Genomic DNA, 19,654 nt, shown 5'->3' with positions numbered 1-19,654 from the left:
TTGTTTGTGTGTTTGTTTCTTACGGAGTAATCTTTGATGCTGTGAGAGCTCAGTAAAAAGAAGAAGTCACCAGTGTAGAAGAATTTCACAGTGATGACTTCGTGTTTAGGTGCCTGAGTGTTGCTGTCATAGCAAACGCCTGAAGTGTTATGAGGATTCCTCCTTATAAATGTGGTTTTAAAAGCATTACCCCTTCCCAAGGTGGTGGGTTGGTTTTGGGATCTGTGTCTTCTCCGTGTTTCAGCACCAAATTCCTGCTGGTCTGCTGAGTGTGGGGTAGTTTTTCCTTTTTCCTTTGGTGAGGGTAAACAGATTTTTTTTTCTTTTTTCCTCTCTAAAATTACATTTTGAGGTGACATTTGACATGCCCTGTGCAGCTGCTGTGGGAGGCTGGGGGTTGATGTACATGTATGGAGTGCATTTATCCCATGGAATTGAGGCAGTGATTTACTGAAGCGGAGGACTTTGAGCTGAGTGAGACCTACACAGCCCACTTTAAATGCTGTTTGTGCCTTCTACAGAGCAGCTTCCTTAGCAGTAGTAGATTTGGTCACTGTAAATTGACACATCTCTGTGAAATTGTGGTTTCAGATTCGTAATCACCACAATTTACCTGGGATGTTACCAGCATGAGCAGGTTTAGAGTTTGAGGTGGGTTCTCTCGTGTGACTTTTTTCTGTCCTGTGGACTTCAGGTGCTGTGTTGATTCTGGATTTGTTCTGATTTTTCTCTAGATTGTTTAGTGACTATAAAGGTTCTTTCAGTTGCAGATTTATCCATCTGTCTAACAGGTAGTCAGCATCTTGCTGTGTGCTCATTTTCTCACAACGTGTTCATACATCTTATTCCTGTCACTGAATTAAATTCACTGGATTGGTTTCTTTCCATCAGGTGTAAAGGTTTTGGATTTTAAAAAAATCATTAAGTGCATAAAGACAATTCTAAAAATAGCCTTATTACCATGGATAACTTTAATTTGAAGTGTTTGAATGATGTTACATTGAAGCATGTTTGTTAACAGAAATAAGTTGTTAGTATAATCATTGAGTACAGCCTCTGATGGCCAACATGACTGAAGACTTTAAAGGCAGTAATACTTCTGAACTTTTTTTGTGCTTGTCAGCGACAGAGAACAAAAACTGGGTTGTTTTGCCTGCTTGGACTCACTCCTGGATGCTCAATGTGAATTAGAAACTCAAACTGAAAATATTCTGTAAGGTCCAGGGGGACTCCAGCTGTCAGTCCTTGTTCACACCATAGCCAAGCCTGCTTTCAGGTGGCCATCTAGCTTCCTCTAGTGTAGTTTTGTTTGCAAACGTGCCCTTTTGTGATAGATTGATCACATTTTTTCTACTTTGATAGTTTCTGGCAAGCTCCCACCTGAAACCCATTGCAGATTTTTGCAAAAATTGCTCTTTGTTTACCCTAAACATTTAATTTCCAAGTGAGGTTTCCAACGCAAAAGGGAGCTTTTACTGATGGTGTGCTGTATTAAAATGATTTCAGGTGGACAATTTGCTGTGATGGGAAAAATGCCAGTTAAAGATTTTATGGGACCCTTGGTGGCATAATTGAAAATATTGGTGCACCTGGCCTGGAAGTGTCTTCTGGGATACAGCTGTGATAGGCATGGGATATTGACTGGAATATCAGCTTTCAGATGGTGTTGTTCCAGTTTCCCTTGCACTTTTTCCCCCTCCTAATTAATATCTTGGCGTGGAAAAGCAGCTCTGAGGAACTGGGACAGCTTGGTTGGTGTTGTCTGCAGGAGTGGGCTGGGCAGGGACATCTTTCTGTTGAAAATCAGAAAATAAATAATAAATTCAAACACCTGCATTGATCTGCATAGCAATACTCAGATATTTAAATAAAAGCTTAGGATGAATACTGTTTTTTTGCTGTTAGGTCCCTTAAGAGCAGTGCTCATGGTCGTGGCTGTGTTTCCTGGTGTTGAGAAATACCTTAGTGGTGAAAGGTTTTCATACTGCTCAGTGGAGTAGAGCACACCAAGGAATTTGTGTCTATAATGAAAGGTAAAAAAGGTTTAACTTCTAGGCTGTTCCCAGATGCAGGAAGAATTACCACAAAACTGACAATTGCATATGAAAGCCTTGGTTTTTATCTTCTGTGTGTTTCACCTTTCCTCAGGAGGAGGAAGGTTAGAGGAAATGGTTTTACAAATATCACAGGTGGGTGACTGACATGACAGGTACATCCATGTAAATAAGTTTCTCTGCTTAACACATCCATGTGTGTATATGAGGCGGAAAAAACATTTAAAAATAAGTTATAAACGCATTTGGGATTTTTTTGAGAAATGCTGGTTTGAGTGACTGGCAAAAAGCTGATACTGCTTTTCTTTTCTTTTCTTTGCCTTCTACGTGGTGCCCACATCTGTTATTCCTAGGTTCTTCAAACACAGGGCATGAATGCTTATGAATGTATTTGCATTTTTGCTACTGCTACAAATTTGCTCTGCTCTCAGTCTGGAGTAAAGAGGCGGTGGAACACGAGGGGTGTGCATTTTGCAGGCAAACCTGTCCCGGGTAGATGGTGTTCTGTGTGCTGACAGTGGTAATTAGAGCGTGACATTTTGTTTGCTAGCACCATTTTGAAGGAAAAAAAAACCCCAAAAAACAAACCTAACAACAACCAAAAAACAAACCCCCATCTGTGTTAAGGTTTGGCCCCTCTTTCTCTTAATTTCTGTGCCTCTGCCTGTCACCTACAGAAGTGCACATGATACTCACTGTGGTGGGATGGATCACAATAGATGTGAAGGGAGTTTGCAGCTGTTTGAGCAGGAATGAACCTCATTCTTCATGTCAGGGGTGCTTTAGCCTGGTATTTTAACCACACATTTAATATAAAGTTACTGCACAGGGTGACGTGTGGTGAGGAGTGTTCCTACTGCAGTGGGACCTTAAAATTTCTGCTTTTTGTGGCAGGTTTCATGTGTATACAAATGATGGGCTGATGCAAAGGGTACACCATCACTTAGCAAGACACTCCAGATTGTAAAAACACTCAAGGTGAGGTGGCCTTGCTGCAGAAATAGTGATGCTGTGCCTGAAACCTGTGACCCCAGTGCCTTTCTGACACAGACAATCCCTGCTGCTGGTGTGCAGCAGCACTGGATGTTTTACAATGCTCTGTTTTGACCAAAACCCATCCATTTCTGTAGAGATGAGATAATTTAGGTGGTTTTCTATGCTGCGTGTTGGCTTCATTAAAGCAGTATAGCAAATATTTGCTGTGTGCTCGTGAGTGTGCTGTGGGCCTTGCAGGGTCACTTGCTGTTTTGTTTCAATGCCTGTTTCTGATGTCCTCGTTATCTTGCAGTGCCACTTGAGGATGAGAAATTTTAATCCCTAACTCTTGTCACCTAGGGCTTAGCAGGAGGTGGAGAATGTTTTTCAGGGGTTGTGTTAGAGCTCGGGAGCCCCAGAGGAAAAAGCAGCACACGTCCTTGAGTGAGTGAAACCACCCAGAGCTGAGGGTCAGATTTTCAAGGACTCAAAACCATTATCTGATTCTTCAAGGTTAGTAGGATGCAGCTGTGATTTCTTCACTGTTACATTTGGCAGAAATGTAATGTAGTGCTTGCTGATGTTGTGGGGAAAGCATAAAATTGTGCATAAATTCTGAACCAACATCACTAAATAACCAAGATTCCAATTTAGACAGCTGTCATACAATAACATTAAATGCTTCTTGAAATCACTTATTTTCCCACCAGAATGAATATTTTCTCTAGTTGTATCCCTGACTTGAGTTGTGTCCCTTTCCTGGGCTAGGAAACAATGGCCTTCATCTCTTGCTCTTTGTCATCACTATCTTGTGGATCTCAGTCTTCCCCACATCCTTCTCCACTGTGTATGAGATGGAAAAAGGGAAAGGAGGCAAAAACCTCCCGTGAATTTGAATATTATTCATAGAACATAGTATCTGATAGTGTAAATGGTAAGGACTGCTGTCCAAGACTCACTGAATTATGTATGGTGCTACGTTGACACAAACTAAGGTGAAATTTAGGAGATGATTACTGAACAAATTACTGATGTTTGCTAATCTAACACAGTCAAATCTGATCAACACAAAAGACATGTCTCACAGGAAAAGTTCCAATTGGAAAAAAACAATCATTAAGTGTGTGCCTTGAGCAAGGGCCTCTGGTGCTACTGCTTTCTAAGGTGTACTGGTGATTGCACAAAACATTTTTTGATGAAATTGCCCAAATTTCCAAAGCTTGGAAAAGCATTGGAATATTTCTGCATCTGCTCTGCAGACTGCTAGGTGGCTTTTCTGGGGAGGGATGTCCTCCAGCAGAGCAGACAGCTAGAGCACAGATTGTAAAATAAACAGAGATAAAGGGAGATTGATCAGATGTGACTTTTAAGAGTGCAGAGACTGAGAACTTTTGTGCCCTTGATCTAGACATCAGCCAAATTGCTTGCTGTCTTGGGACATAAAAATTAATGCAACCAGAGGAAGAGTGAGGCTGTATATCCTATCACAGGCTGCATTTGTTGGGTTTTTTTTTAGTGTGTGTGTTTTGAATTTTTTTTTTTTTTAATAAATGATTCAAATAATTATGAAAGGGATTGTTTGTTTACAGGTCTACAAAGGGGTCTTAGAGGCCACCCTTTTCAGTACAGAAGCTGGACAGGATAGAGAGAGCCTGGGGCTTTCCAAACTCTGTCAGCTGTGTCAGGCTTAGGGTGAAACCTCACAAAATCCTAGGGAGAGATTTGTTCTGACTGAGCCAAGCAGGGAAGCATCAGACTCTGTTGTGGAGGCTTATATTAAATTACTCCAGCTGTGAAAATTAACCTTACTTTTTAGAGTCCAGCACGCAGCAGGCACAGATCGGGAGATGGGGCAGAAATGTTAATTTCTCTGAAAGCTGACATGGAGGAAAATTGTTTTAGGAAGCAAGAGGCAGGGAACTAGCATTCTTGTGTGTCTTGGAAAGACAGTACTTGAGTAATGTGATCTCCTGAAGGCAGTATTAGAAGGAAGGGCTTTTTTTCCCTGTGCCTTGGTCAGAAAAGTCTATAGTTTAAAAATGTGTCTTATATTCTGTAATATGTTTTTTACTCTTGTCTGTTGCAGGGGGTTTTTTAATCAGCCCTGACTATCCTAAAACCAGATTTTTTTCCTTTTCTTGAAGTAAAGATGTAGAGGAGGAATTTTTTAGTATGTAGTCTCAGAGGTTCATGTTTTGAGTTTGATACTTTTGAAGGTGCAAAATAAATGAGGGCATTTGTAGCACTGAAAGAGAGGAAGATGCAGTGGCAGGTTCTTTGTCTAAAACTGCACTGGAACACGTTGTTGGAGCTGTGGAGAGGTGACTCCTGTGTTCAAAGGCTGTTTTTTTATGCTCATATACCTGCATTATTTCAGGGCCGTTGTGTTTGCTCGCTATTGTGTGTCAGGTACTGATGTGCAGCTGCAGTTGGGAGTCAGAAACACGAAGGTGAAGTGCCCCCCAACATAAACTGAGACTTGTTTTTAAAATATTTATCCCTTCTGTGCTGTTTCTATGCCCCCACTCCCCATGTTTTATGTTGTCATTAACTTACCTGGGAAAGCAACAATTTACATCCTCAACACGGCACCCTGAGACCTCTGTGGTGCTCGACGTCTCTGCTTTGTTGTAATTTGAGTGTTAAGATCTCCAACTTGTGTCTGACTGGTTCAGTGCCAAAGCAGTTTTGTGCTGTATTTTACTAATGAGTTCTTAATTGCCCTCTCAGCTCAAGTCCCAGTGGCATTTTTGCACTGGTGTGCCCCTGCCGTGCCCTCATCTCAGCCTGCAGGTTTCTTTTCACGCCCCTGCAAGCATTCTTTAGGAGCTGTAAGGGAACACTAATACTGAAAGGCTGTTTTCCTAGAGTAGACCCCCTGCTTGGCATCAAGTGTCTTGGGTAAGGGTTAAAGTTTGAGTAGGGTTTTGTTCTTCTGGTTTTTTTTTTTTTTCCCCAGTCCATAGTGAGAACCAAAAAAAAAATCCACCCAAAAAGCCCCACATGAAGGAGTGAAAGAGTCATGAAAATTGCTTAGAAAAGCAGTGAGCTGATGAGTCTTGAGAGGCTTTATTTTTTTTTTTTAATGTATAAAACTTGTGATGCTGAAAGTAAAAGTGACTCCTGTGAGGCTCTTTGTGCCCTTTTTCCTGTCTAAATGTGGTTTGTAGCACAAACCAGTAGATTTGTAAGTGCTGGTTGAGGGTGTAGAGTGAGTGGCTTCTGAATTTTGTGTGGAACTGTGCCCTTATTTATTTTATCTATTTTTAAATTTTTTTTAAACAAATCTACTTGTTTGCTCATAGCTTGGTGAGGTTGTGGGATTTGTGTCCCACGTCCCCTCCTTGTTAAAATCTTGGCACGTGTCATGATAGGGACTGCTGCTTCTGCCCTGCTTTGGTTTGTCAGATGTGGATTGTCACAAAGCCTGAGCTAAACCCATGCTGAACCTGTGCCCATGTGTGGAAACAGCTGAAATTGGTGCTCAATGTATGTCTTTTTGCCTTATCTTCAAACTCAGCCTAATCCATCAGCAGAGTAATTAATGTTCAATGCCGAGTAATAAACATAGCTGGATAAAGAGCTGCAAAATTGAAATCTAGCTGCATTGAAAGTGAATGTCTCAGTTCTTTGTGGATTGTTCTTGTCTTGTGAATTATTTTTCTCTGAGGGTCAGGTGAAGCAAAATGAATTGCAATTTTAAAATTAATAAATTTAAGCCATGTGAGCTCTTTGTTTTTGGGGAGTTTAGTGTTGCATTTTCTAATAGATAAATAGCAGATGGAAAGAAAAAACGTAATAAAACTTTAAGTGAAGACTGGGTAATGCAGGAATTTTCTTCAAAGAAAATGCCTGAGGAAACTGTTTAGTAAGATAAAGCAATTTGGAGCCTAGGCCTATTTTTTATTATTAATTTGACAGGGACGGGAAATTAAAATAATCCATCTCTTTGAAAAGTCTTGGGTGTAGAGGTGGGAGGAGAAAAAGATATGTAAGCCTTCATATTTATACCTGCCCTTGTCCCACTGAAGTGGCAACATTTGGTGAAACTTGTTTTTCCAGGTTACTGGGCTCAATTTTTCAAAACTCCTCAGAAAATCCTACATACAGAATTACATACATCTGTATCTGCCTGACACTGATTTCTTTGTTTCATTTATCCTTGTGTCAGACTGGGTGCTCTTGCCTGTGGATCTCTTGTGGATTTGACAGTACGAAATTTATTTGGCTTTAAAAAGAAGAAAAAATGGGAAAAATAGCAGAAAAAAAATTTAGTGGAATCCATTGCTCAGTGATATTAAGTCAGTCATTTAGAGAAACACATCAGACTGAGTGGAATTGTATAGGTCTGTGTGGGGACTGAAAAATAGAAAACAAAGGAAATCTGTGCGACAGATTTGTATTGAATATCCTGATAATATTTAATCCTAAAGAAGGCAGTGTTTTGGAAAACAGATGATACCTCAGCCAGACTACGTTGTTATCCAAATATACATCAAAAACACATATGTATTGGGGTATTTTTGGATGGACGAAGGGTAATTAAAACATGCTGCTTTTTTTGTTTTTCCTCCCCCCAAAAATTTCCTCAACTTTACTATCCTCAAATGGATGATACTAAGGTACTGAAAACTGCAGAGATGCTTTTAAAAATATGACTAAGAGACTTGGAATTCCCAAATCTTTGTTCTTACTGACTGTATACACTGGGCTCAAAGGTCGTGTCTGGCACAACTTCCTTTTTCTGTTTTTTATCTGCGAAACGTACAGCAATTTTAGTGCTGTCTTTTCAGAGAAATTATGCGGAAAATTATATATATTTGGAATGTGTGGTTTTTTTTCAATTTTTTTGAGGAGGAAGTTAATTATTTTTCTTAATAAGTATCCTGTGGTTTTCAAGTGAAGGCACTGTGCCACCACTGGCTTTGGTAGGACCTTGGAAAGCCAGGGTGTCCTGCTGCCAAGTTAGAGCTATAAAGTATTTGTTGGGACTTGCATCTTCCAGAAGCAGCACAGAAAGGGAGTCTGGGTCTCTGAGGCACGCCTTGCTGACTTTTCATCCCAGATCTATCCTCTGCAGGCTGGGCTGGTTGTTGCCTTTGATCTTTGCTGCCTTCCACATGCACTTTTTAGTAGAACTTCACTACTACCATTCACTTTTTCAACAGGAAACATGATAGTTGCCTGACTTAATTTTATTTTTATTTCTTTTGTAGGTTTATAACATTCAGTTAGTGTAAGCTGGCTTATCTGTGCATCTTGGAAAGTGAGGATTTGCTGTTAGTTTTGGGAAGAATTGTTACAAAAAGGGTGAGAAAGAAGGGTCTGCCCCTTTTATAAATCTGTCTGCATACTCCCTTACTTGCTAGTATATACTAGTATAATTGCCCACTTTGGTGTTTATTTTAATACACTGAAGGCCTTTTTTTTTTAACCTTATTATAGCTTAATGTAGATGGTTGTAAGTGAGCTTGGCAAGGGTGGATGCCTGCAGTGGGTAGTGGGTTAGGCCTGAGACTTCAAGGGGATGAAAGACACCAGGGTGGGCTTTGCCTCCAGGCTACAATTAAGATCAAGGCTTGTTAGTAAGATTCCTACTATAAAGGTTGTTGACTGTCTGCTTCCTTCTGTTTCTCCTCATTTTTCAGCTGGTGACTGTAGTAAATAAGCCTGACAAGGGTTGTTCCTTATCGTAGATTCCAGATCTTCTGTGGCAAATCTTCCATATCCTATTGTCCCATGGAGCCTGAAAAGCTCAGAACTAATTTGTTTTTGGTTTTTTGGTTTGGGGTTTCTTTTCTTTTTTTTTTTTTTGTTGGGGTTTTTTTTTTTTTTTTTTTTTTTTTTGGGGGGGGGGGGGACATGCAATTGCACAAAAAGCATGTGCATGTTTCCAATCGTTCTGTGGCTGCCATGAAGCAGTGGGAAGGCAAATGTGAGCCATGTGAGCCTCGACTCTGCAGTTGTGCCCGTGATCTCCTGATCAAATGTTGCCATGGAGCACTGAATTTCCTAAATGGCCCACTTACCCCTCTGCAAAAAGTTAGAAAGTCACTCTTCCTCATATCCAAGTGCTAATTTTTGGTCCGTTTCTTTTATCTCTGAGACTGGTGAAATTGTAACCCGTGTGCTTTTGATACAGAGTAAAGTTAAACAAAAGAGCAGCTAAATATTACTTAGGGTGCATGTAATACAAAAGTGTCTTAGCCCCCTAAATTGCATTAGGGAACAAAGGTCTTCCTAATTTTTTCTCTTCTTTGGCTCTCAGATTTATATGTAACTTCCACTTGAAGGTTATTATTGAATCATTCTTCAATGTCAAACATATTGTGGCCAGAGGAGTGGGAGGATTATTGTGAGATGGGACAGGAAAGATGCTGTGTTATTTGTCTTCATGTTTGTTGACCTGACATGTTCCTGCAAAAAGAAATGAGTAAAGAGGAAGTCCTTCTTGGATCAGTATTAGTTTTAAGATTAATGGAGTGAGAGTTGAGGTTTTTGTCAGGTATTTTAATGTTCTTACTCCTGAAATATTGGAGTTAATGGAATTTTCAATTAACACCAGAGAATATCAATTTATATGAAATATATCACTGGAAATATGCATAAATATAGGCATTATCTTATTTCCTTCTGTTAGAAAATGTGGTAATAGCTAGTTTTAATCTTTAAAAGCAATCTTGAGCTTTTCTTGACTGGTTTAAATCTCCAATTATCTACTTATGAGTATATGCAGCATCCTGAATAGTACCTCTTCTCTGATTATGAATTTACTATTAACTTTCTTCTGATTATTAGGTTATGATCTAGGTTTGGGCAGTATCAGAAGGAACCAAACTTTAATAGCAGTGTGTCTTCTCTTCTGAACTCCCTGTGGATAGCTCCCATTTTTCCTCAGCAAGAAAGCACTTAGGTTAATTGCTCCATTTCAAAGACATAGTAGCTCTTTCTGGTCTCTAAGTAGCCTTCCAAGCATAGCTGCTGAGATTTGGAACACCTGCAGCCCAGCCAATTTGGGGGAGAAAAAAAAAAAAAAGCCATTAGTCTGCATGAGGAAAAAAAGAAAAAAAATGAAGTGCTGAAGTTCAGAATATTATCAATGATGCTGTGTTGGAGCAGCCTGAAAGATTTGGCTTTTGGTCTATGCCTGGTGCTATCCAAAACAACATATAAAATTCTTTGTGGGCCCATTTTAAGAGTGTCTTGTTCATTCAGAAGGGCCTGTGTGCACTGTTTGTTCTGGGGGCAGAGGCACCAGCCAACAGCTGATTCCTCCTCAGAGGGAAACATCGCCTAATGGTGATCACAGGAGCCAAAGACCACGGGGACAAAGTGCTAAAGATAAACAGCTCAATCCCCGACTGTTCAAAGGCCTCAATAAAGCCTCTGATTTACACATTTGGGGTGGGACCCCGCTGTCCCCACCTGCAGGCTGGCCCTGGGGCCCTGGCGTGGAGAGGGGCTGGTGCTGCAGCCCCCCAGGGATGGAACACTGCCTTTCTGTGACCCCAACCCCAAAACTCCTCTGCAGCTTGGCTGTGTCATGACCAGGGAAGGAAGAAAAAATTGAGTGCTCTCATTTTGTGGTGAATGGGAAGAGCCCACAGGGGCTGGGTGCTGAATGGCACTTGAGGGTGCTCCTCTGGTCTGATGGAATCTGAGGGGCTTTTTAGGCTGCCATAATGCGAGGCTGGTTCCAGTAATTTGGGTAGCAGTAAAAATACGGTCTACTTTTACCATATGATTGTATTTTACTTTGTTTTAACAAGCTTCACCAACAGCTGGACTGTTAAATTGTGACACTCCAAAAATTCAGGGGGCTGCTTTAACCTTTCTGAGCATTAACACAGTTCCTACCTTTCTACCCCAAATATGTGAAAGTGAAAATAAGGTTTCACCTCTCCTTTATAGTTTTGTCTTTCTTGGATAATGAAATTTTTACCTGTCAGAAGTATTTGAACTGTGAAATGTCACACAAGCTTGACACATTGGAAGCTGATGGGGTGATGAATTTAGTGAATAGGTGGGTGTCTTGGGACAGGTTAGTTTCAGGAGATTGTTTTATTTCATCTCTTGAAATACAGAGCAATACATTTTTTTTTTTTTGGGAAATACAGTGCTGTACATCTGTTATTAAGATTTGCCTTTAGAATGAACAAAGTGCATGCAGTCACCTGATAGTGAATGAGTAAGGAATATGCCCTCATTTATTGTCTGTATTTTTAATTTCTTTAGTGGTAACTGCTAGTTGTTAAATAAGTAGGGAACTCCTTTGCTGTTTTTGCTGTATTCATGCTTGAACTGTGTGTGGTTTATCCATTTACTGAACACTGCAGTCAACTCTGTGTTTTCAGGACATAAAAGGGATAAGGGGAAAAGGGATTTGGATTTTTAGTTCATTGTTGTAATTGTTTTGCTTTCAAAAAATCAGTAAGGTACAATACTACTGTTTGCAGTGTTTTTTGTGCTGTGTAGGTCAGACTAATTTTCATTAATTAAAAAAAATTTCATTTTCCCCTCCTCTTGAAGAGAACTATATAATAGGCATTGTATACAGCCCGGAGTCCTTGAGCTTTTGCTGATGGGTTAGAAGGGTTGAGTGCTTTGGAGATGGAGTCTGGCTGAGCTCTGCTTACAGAGGCAGACCCTAAACATGGAGTAATAACTAATATACTCCTTTCAAAAGGCCAGTGAGCACTGTGGAGGAGATGAAAGCTGGGAGAAAAAAAGTATCTTCCTTTTATGCATTCTTGGAAAATGCTTTTTTTCAGAGCTGCACAATAACGTGGAAAAGCAGGAAAAGTGTATTTTCCATTTGTTTCGATGTTCAGGGTATTATTTTTGGTTATGTCTCCTCATTCTGTTGAGGTTGTGTTTTACCACAGGGGTACCAATAGTGTTGTCTAAACAGAACTTTCATTTTTAGCTGTGCTACGTCACTGTAATGAAATACTGATGTGTGCATGGGAAACCAGTGTCTCTGTATCAAATGAATTTAGTCTCAGTCCTCAGAGACCTTGTTAGTGCATCTTTAAATAAATAAACAGGCTTCTTTCCTCTGCTACTCTTGACCTCACTTTTTCTGACAGACACTTCATTTGCTTTATCGTTATATAAATAGAAAATGTAATTCTTTTGCTTTGTTTTCTGTTATAAAAAGTCTGGGTTGATAAGAAAGCCTCTAGTGCAGGTATTTTTCACTGAATGCTGCTCTACTTTGTGATAAAAATCACATAAAACAAGCAAAACCTTCCTGTTGAACTACACATATATGCATCAGTACCCTGTGTGCTGTCTGGGTTGTCTGCTACTGCTTTACAGTCTTTAACTGAAATACTTCTAAAAACATTGTCTTTCAGAGGAGGACTTCTGTGAAAATATTTCAGGAGAAGCTGTGTTTTTCCATAATTAACAAGAAGCAAAAGGGCATCTGGCACGCAAAGGAGAGTGTATGCATATATGCTTGTGGTAAACAGGCAAAAAGAAATTAAAGGAGGCTGATGATCTTGAAAAGAAAAGGTGCCTGTTTATTAAGTGCAAGAACAGAGGACGAGGCCTCAAGGTAAGCTTAAGGCCTATGCAACCAGCCAGAAGTAATATTAACAATCTTTTTGCAACAAGGTGTTTCTCCGGACCTAAGTAGCGAGTGCTCAGCACCAGGGTTTTTAAAGTCTCTTAAAGGTGCAGGATTGGTGCATTTTCAATCCACGCGTTACTTGGTCCTTTTCCAGGTTGTTGGTCGGTCCATAAGATGGTGCATTTCTGCCCAATCATTCTGGAATTCTGAGGCTCCACTGGTCTCCCAGTCATAGTTCATATTAATGTTGTCATCACATGAGGTAATCCTCTAGAACATTCCCTCACCCAGACTTCACCGCCGCCTCTCTGCTGGGCATACATTCATATTACAGTGCTATCAACTCTGCAACCCATTACTTCATAGCATATTTCATTAATTAAGTATAACAATCTATTACATTAATTAACAATTTAAAATGAGATTACATCATTAACAATTCATTAACTTGCCCATGAAAGTCAACTTTATTTATAACATGCTTGAGGATTCTTGTGTTTCCTGCCCTGTGCTCATTACTGACCCATGGCTAGGCAGTTAGTGCCCCACAAATATTTAAAATGCCTTAATTTCTGGAGCCACTAATTGCAAAGGCATTGTTCCAGCTGTCCACCCCCAAATATTTAATCTTTTGGTTCTTGCTTACAGGTGCATAGACATGCTGTAGATTTTCTGAAGTGGCTAGCTGGTTAGTGATGGAACTAGAAAACTTTTTTTTTCTTTTTTTTTTTCTTTTTAAACCGAGAATAATTTTTCAATTTATGTTTTGGTAACGTTTTAGTTTCTGTTGCTTTTTCAGGGAATAGAAAGGTGGAGTATGACATCTGTAATAGTAAATGCAGTGGTGGTTTAGAGATGTAAATACTAAAGCTTTATGCTTGAAAACTAGTACTTAAATTCATATATTTTGCTGCTTTTGAATGCTATCCACTTGTCTGGGCAAGGGAGAGGCATTTTGAAATGTTATTGGGTGCAGAGTTGAGCAAGGGTTAGGAACAGTTCAGTCAATTGCAGTTAAATCTGCTCCTCCTAATCTGAAAAATGCCAGTTTTTGGGGAAGCCAAGGTAGTTAAATCTGTACCTAGATTTATTTCTCAATGTCCAGGAGCAAAGAAAAAGCTTCCTTCTACTCTTGCTTGGAGAGCAAAGTCCCTTCAGGGCCTGAACTGATCCTAGTCATGATTATTTACTGCTGCACTTCAGATGGAAACCTCCATAGAGCATTTAATCCCTGCCCAAGCACCATTGTACTCAGTGTCGTTTAAATTTAAATGCCTCATCTGGCTTTTCCCTCCTTTACCATGCTATTTTTAGTCTGTGAGTGACCATGTAGCCTTTTCTCAGTGACTTCACTTAGGTTGTGTATAAATACATGGGATTCTTGAGAAGATCTTAGGTCAAGCACAGGTTGCCAAGTTGCTTTGCCAGAGAGCAAAAATACTCACTGTAACATCATATATTTTGTTCTCTGCAGAATCCAGTGCTTAAGATACTTCCTTTGAGTTGCTGGCATTTGCTACACCCTCTGCTTTGCTGTGGAGCTTCGTGGCAGCTTTCAGGTGGCAGTCTTCCAGATGAACATTGATTATTTTGAATTATGATAAATATTCTGCACTTCGGGTGATAGCAGACTGAGTTAAAAACAGACCCGTGGGGAAGAGCTTGACTGTAGTAATTTCCTGTCCCTCAGCTTCCTGACAGCTTCTTAATTTGAGGCTATTCAGATATGTGTAATTGTTGGCACTGAAACCTAACTTATTATAATCCAGTTTCCTGTTTAAAGTATCACCAGTTCTCTGACAAAATGAATTTGGGGAGGAAAGTAGAATGAAATTGCAAGCACACTTGTATTTGTATATTCCCCACATATACAACTCCCAATCTAGTTATGTAAAGCTGTTAATCACCCCAGTGGTTATAACAAGATTATCTTGCTTTTTAAACAGGTAGGAGAAGAAGATGGAGAAGACTTTGAACAGAATTCATCCAGTTTCTGATCCAGAAGCAACCTATTTTCTACAGGTGTCATGGGAAAAGGATTTAGGCACTGGCTTTGGTTTACTTCTTAGTGATTGTCAGTGTGCCTGGACTGGGACAGGTAATGGAAGGAAAAATGCATTAATTTAAATTATTACTGATTTTAATTGCTCCTTTTTAAACACTTTCTAAGCTGTGTCTCACAATTTTTATGGAAATTTCGTGGGCATTTTGTCCCCAGTGATGGAGGAGGTAGGGTTCATGATCTGGGATGGGCCACAGAACTTTGAAATCTGGAGATGTTGTGTGTCAAAGCTAAAACTAATTCATTCAGTACATCCATATGCAATGTTTTGTTCTTTCTCAAGAATGTATAATTTTTTGGAGTGATGCTGAAGTAACACTTCTGCGTCTTCTCCAGATTCTCAAACAAATGTGTATGCAAAGTTCCATTTGCAAATTGGAGTCCATAAAGGCTTTAATTGCAGATGTATTTTGAATATTTTTGTGGAATTTAAATAGCCAGAGGTAGCTGTATTTCATGGTGAAATGAATTTTTGGGAAGGAAAAGGGACAATAAATTATGAGCAGGAAAAACTTAGCCTGTGGGATTTTTTTCCCCAAACCTCAGTAAGAGGATGGGTCTTTGCATATGTGCATGATTCTCTCATTCATGCCCAGTGCAAAAAGTACTTGAAAAATGTCAAATACTTGATCAAAAGCCCTTTTTTCAGTAACAAAAATATTTCAAAGGGAGGAGAGAATTATGTATTTTGAGCAAATTGTAGACAAAACCATTTTCTGGACTCCTTGTCAGAATTATAAGATATATCTGTGTAGTTCCTTTCTTCCTTCCTTCTCCTTATCCAGTGGGTGTTGTTCCTACTCAGTTCCTACACAAGCCAAGCATTCATACAGGTCTGAGATGAGATAAATGTAAATTAAAATCAACACACAAATTAAATCTGCTCTTCCATTTTCCTTTTAACATTTCAAACACTCCATCAATCAGGGCTCCCTGCACAAATGTACATGTAAAAATACTTGTATTCCATTCCTGATTCCTGGTAATGAAAGGTTTTTCTTTCTTGGCTTGACAAGAGTGAAGTCAAGTTATTTTGAAAACAAAAAAAAGGGTGTTAACACTGACAAATACTGTTTTTCCTGTTCGAAGGATCTTCTCCTTCTTAGGTGACTTCAAAATCCCCAGTTTAGAATTCACAAAAAGATGATTCTTATTTTTTTAAACCACTATAGTTGGGAGTGTATAGAAAAAATAGGTAGACACAGAGTTCTCATTTTGTTCAGCTCCTGCATCTGGTAGAATGGAGGACAATGATTTTCCAAAACAGAGGGCAGTGAAATCAGGATGACCTCACTCCATGAAAAAGGAAAGAAAGAAACCCACTGTAGTTCTGCTGTGAGCTTTGGGTGCTCATCCTGAGGACAGTTTTTTTCTGTTCTGGAAGAATCTGATCCCTTTCTAAAAAATTCTTCCTGAATTTCTAGTCCCTTGAATAATTTCATTGGGGGTTGGTGTTGTTGTGCATGAGGCTTTCCTACTGCACTGACCTGTCTTTTCATTCAACAAAACATTTTGGTCACTTTATAGAGTTATTACATCAATTTTGAGACTGCTTCCATTTTAAATTCAAAACCTGGAGGGAGGGAAAGCAACGGTCAGAATATTCTTGCTGTGGGAAATCCCTTTTGGGTTTCTCATGCTGTGGATTATTTTCCTTGGCAAGACCTACCAGGGAGAGAGTGAGAGTTGCTGATGGAGTTGTCTTTTATGGGTTTAGTATGTTTAATGTGATGATGAAATGTGTTAGGAGTCCTGTTTAAGGAGAGAGGGAAAACAGTGAATGTTGGAGGGGAGGAGAAACACACAAATATGCTATGTAATCTAGTGTGCTACCTTGGTTTTGGGTTAAAGAAATACATCTGTGAGGATTTATCCATATCATATTTTCCTAATGATCGATCACTTCTGCTGGTTTGAAATCATAAAGGAATATGCAGCATATACAAGGAAAAAAAACCTAAAAGCCAACAAACCCACAGTGCTCTATTGCAGTATTTTAATGTCTTTCTTTTTATGGCTTTCTTACTGTTATTAAAAGTTTTATCTTCTCAGTATTGAAATCACTGTTCCAGACAAGCACTTCCTTTGTAAATATTTCAGACTCACCTTTTTCTACCCCTCTTTGCCTCACACTGCACCGGATTCCACATTTCACATTTCACTCTCTTTTGGGTGACTTCAGGCAACTAGAATTGTGGATCAGTAGCTATAGGAAATAAACAATTTTCAGATGGGGAAAAAAGGGGACAGAACTTCTGAAAACCCCAGTATTTCTGCTACATTTCCACAAGTGGAAGGAACATAACAATATGTGTTTAAAGGAAGAATAATCTCCTAATATTTCACTGAATCACAGAATTACAGAATGCCCTGGGTGGGAAGGGACCTTAAAGGTCAACTAGTCAATGTTTGTCTGTATATACATATATATATATATATATAAATATTTTAATTGTGTATATAAAAATAGATATATACTTTAAGATATATATAGTAAATATATATAATATGTGAACTATTTATACACATGGAAAATATATATTCTATATATTACATATATTTATATATTATAATATAGAATATATTTATATATTATATTTATATATTACATATTATTTTATATTATAATAGTATATATTTTAATATCTATAATATATTTATATCCCAGTATTTTATATACATAAATGTATATTAATAGATGCTTTGTATGTAATCTATAATACACACACTTGTTCCCACACATATGAATATTTATTCCTCACATGTCTTTTTCTGGTAGTGTCTGAATCAGACATTTCTAGGGAGGCTGATGACATAGAAATGAACAGAGAAAAATATGTGGAAGAGCTGAGGAAAGCACTGATAGCTGGAGAAGAGTCAGCTGGCAAATACAACTTTGTGATTTCAAGAGATGAGCAGAATAAGGCCTGTCACTTCTCCTATGAAAGGAACCTGAAAGATGGCTCTGTAAGTACATAAATGTTTAAATTTAACTGTTTAACAATGAGAATGAAATACATTTTTGTATTTTGTCATGGTCTTTAAAATCAGATGTGTGTTACAGATTGAATGAGTGTTGTGGGCTCTTGCATGGGCCAAGCTAGAAAGAAAGTGGGTGCATTGGGATGGATGCTGCTCTTTTCAAGTTGTAGCCTCCTGTGCACTTTTGTTTTCCTTGTTTCTTCATCCTCTCCCTCTACAACTCACCTAAATTAGGAAAAAATAAAATTTAGGCAAGATAATTTTCAAATGCTGAAACATTGTTTTAAAAATAAGATTTTAATTACTTTAGATATTTTGGAATCTAAGGCTGAAATTGTTGTATTAAATTGCAAATGGGAAAGTGGTTCCATGCTGCTTGCTTGGCTGCAAAGGAAAGGACCCTCTTAAAACGGGAAAGAAACCAGTATTATCTGTATCTGTAGATACTTCTGGACATTTCAGGTTGTGCTTTCCTGTGTTAAAACTTTTCTAAAGAATAAGCTAACTTTTAAGGTGAATATCCCAGTTTGTACTCCTTTTGTTTTTTTATTCTTTTACCTGCCCTGTCCCTTGTGCAGTATAGAACATTTCAGCTGAGTTTGGCTCTTGAGGAGACAAAAGTTAGGGCATGTAAGTCTGCCAGTCTGCATTACAAGTATTTCTGTGAATTTACCCAAGGCCATACTGACCCTCAACCTTGTGAGCTGTTTGATTGTTCACAAAGATCTTGAAAGTTTAGGACCAAACTGTACTCAGAAATTGAGAGCAGTAAGGTTAAGGATCTTTTTTTTTTTTTTTCTGTTTCTGCTCTGTGTCACACATGTTCTATGTACAGGCCAGATTAAATACATTCTGTATTTTTATTAAGTGAAAACGTCCTCGTGTTTGTGGGGTCACCTAATACATGTTTCCATTGATTAAGGCTTATGAGAAATTTAACTTGTATGGAAACAACTTCATGTCAATTTGGGAAAATAATAATCTGGCCAAAGAAATTGAAAATACAAAGAACCTTGATTCCTCTGTATGCTTTAAACTTTGGGTGTTGAAATAATGTTTTTAGATAAGATAGGATTTCTTGTGTGAAAATGCACTTTTTTTTTTCCCTCCCTCTGTACTAAACTAATGCCTAAATAAAATTGCCAAAGCAATTACATAGAATTAAAGAATAGAATTAGGTATTAGAAATAGCTTTCAGGTGTGTAATAGATTATGTTCCAAATGTTTTTCAAACTCTCTGTGGAAGTATTTGTGATCTCTCTCTTTCAACACTACATTAGGAAATTAATTCCTGGACTCTGTACATACAGCAGGCTGATATTCAGCTAAATGTAAATTTAGTGCAGAGGAAGCCTAGAGAAACTCCTCTGCAGCTTAAGCATGACTTAAACTCAGTGCTTATCTATTATCAGTTTAATAATTAACACTTTCTAGTAAAAAAAGAAATGCAAAAACTTCTGAAATGCATTGTTACACTTTGAGCTATAAAATGCTTATTAATCCGTGTAAGTAAAGGTTATTGCAAAATCTTTTCATGGAATTGGTATATAGGTGCTTGAGAGTGTAGTCTTAAAAAATCAATAGCATGCCTTGCCTTATTTCTTTAGAAATAAATGCATGCTTAGATACACAAATTCAATTATTTTAATTATTTTTAATTGCACCTGCCTAGAACATGATGCTGATCACCAGCAGTCACCTGTGCCCAGTAATTTCCAGAGTTGAGCTCTGTCATTGTTCTCCATCCCACGTGGGACTAATGACTGGCAAATCCCTGATTTGCCATCCTGATTTATTGTTTTCATGGCTGCACCAAACCGTGGTATTTGAAATAAGTTTTACCTTCTTTGTAGCATCTTGCTAAAGCTCTGCTTTCATAAAGTCTAAAATAAAAATTATTTTATTTTGGCACATAAAAATTATGTGCCAAAACTGTGTTGGGTGGTCTGTAGGAGTGCAAATAAAAATAGTGGGGTGATGTTAAGCAAAGGAAAACATAGGTAT

The 19,654-nt window shown here is 38.5% G+C and overlaps 1 protein-coding gene across 1 annotated transcript in view; it reads left to right on the top strand.

Moving 5' to 3' along the window:
- The first annotated feature begins 3,404 nt into the window (after positions 1–3,404).
- Positions 3,405–19,654, top strand: part of XRCC4 (X-ray repair cross complementing 4) — a 59,485-nt gene continuing 43,235 nt past the window's right edge. The window contains exons 1-5 of the mRNA XM_041463325.1: positions 3,405–3,542; positions 12,389–12,591; positions 12,761–12,868; positions 14,553–14,704; positions 17,448–17,635. Coding sequence (XP_041319259.1) covers positions 14,566–14,704; positions 17,448–17,635 — 327 coding nt within the window. The 5' untranslated portion in view covers positions 3,405–3,542; positions 12,389–12,591; positions 12,761–12,868; positions 14,553–14,565. The remainder of the gene's footprint in view (positions 3,543–12,388; positions 12,592–12,760; positions 12,869–14,552; positions 14,705–17,447; positions 17,636–19,654) is intronic.

This window comes from Pyrgilauda ruficollis, unplaced genomic scaffold (genome assembly GCF_017590135.1).
Source record: "Pyrgilauda ruficollis isolate IOZ18807 unplaced genomic scaffold, ASM1759013v1 scaffold164, whole genome shotgun sequence".
Classification (NCBI taxonomy): Eukaryota; Metazoa; Chordata; class Aves; order Passeriformes; family Passeridae; genus Pyrgilauda; species Pyrgilauda ruficollis.
This window is presented reverse-complemented; position numbering and strand designations above follow the sequence as displayed.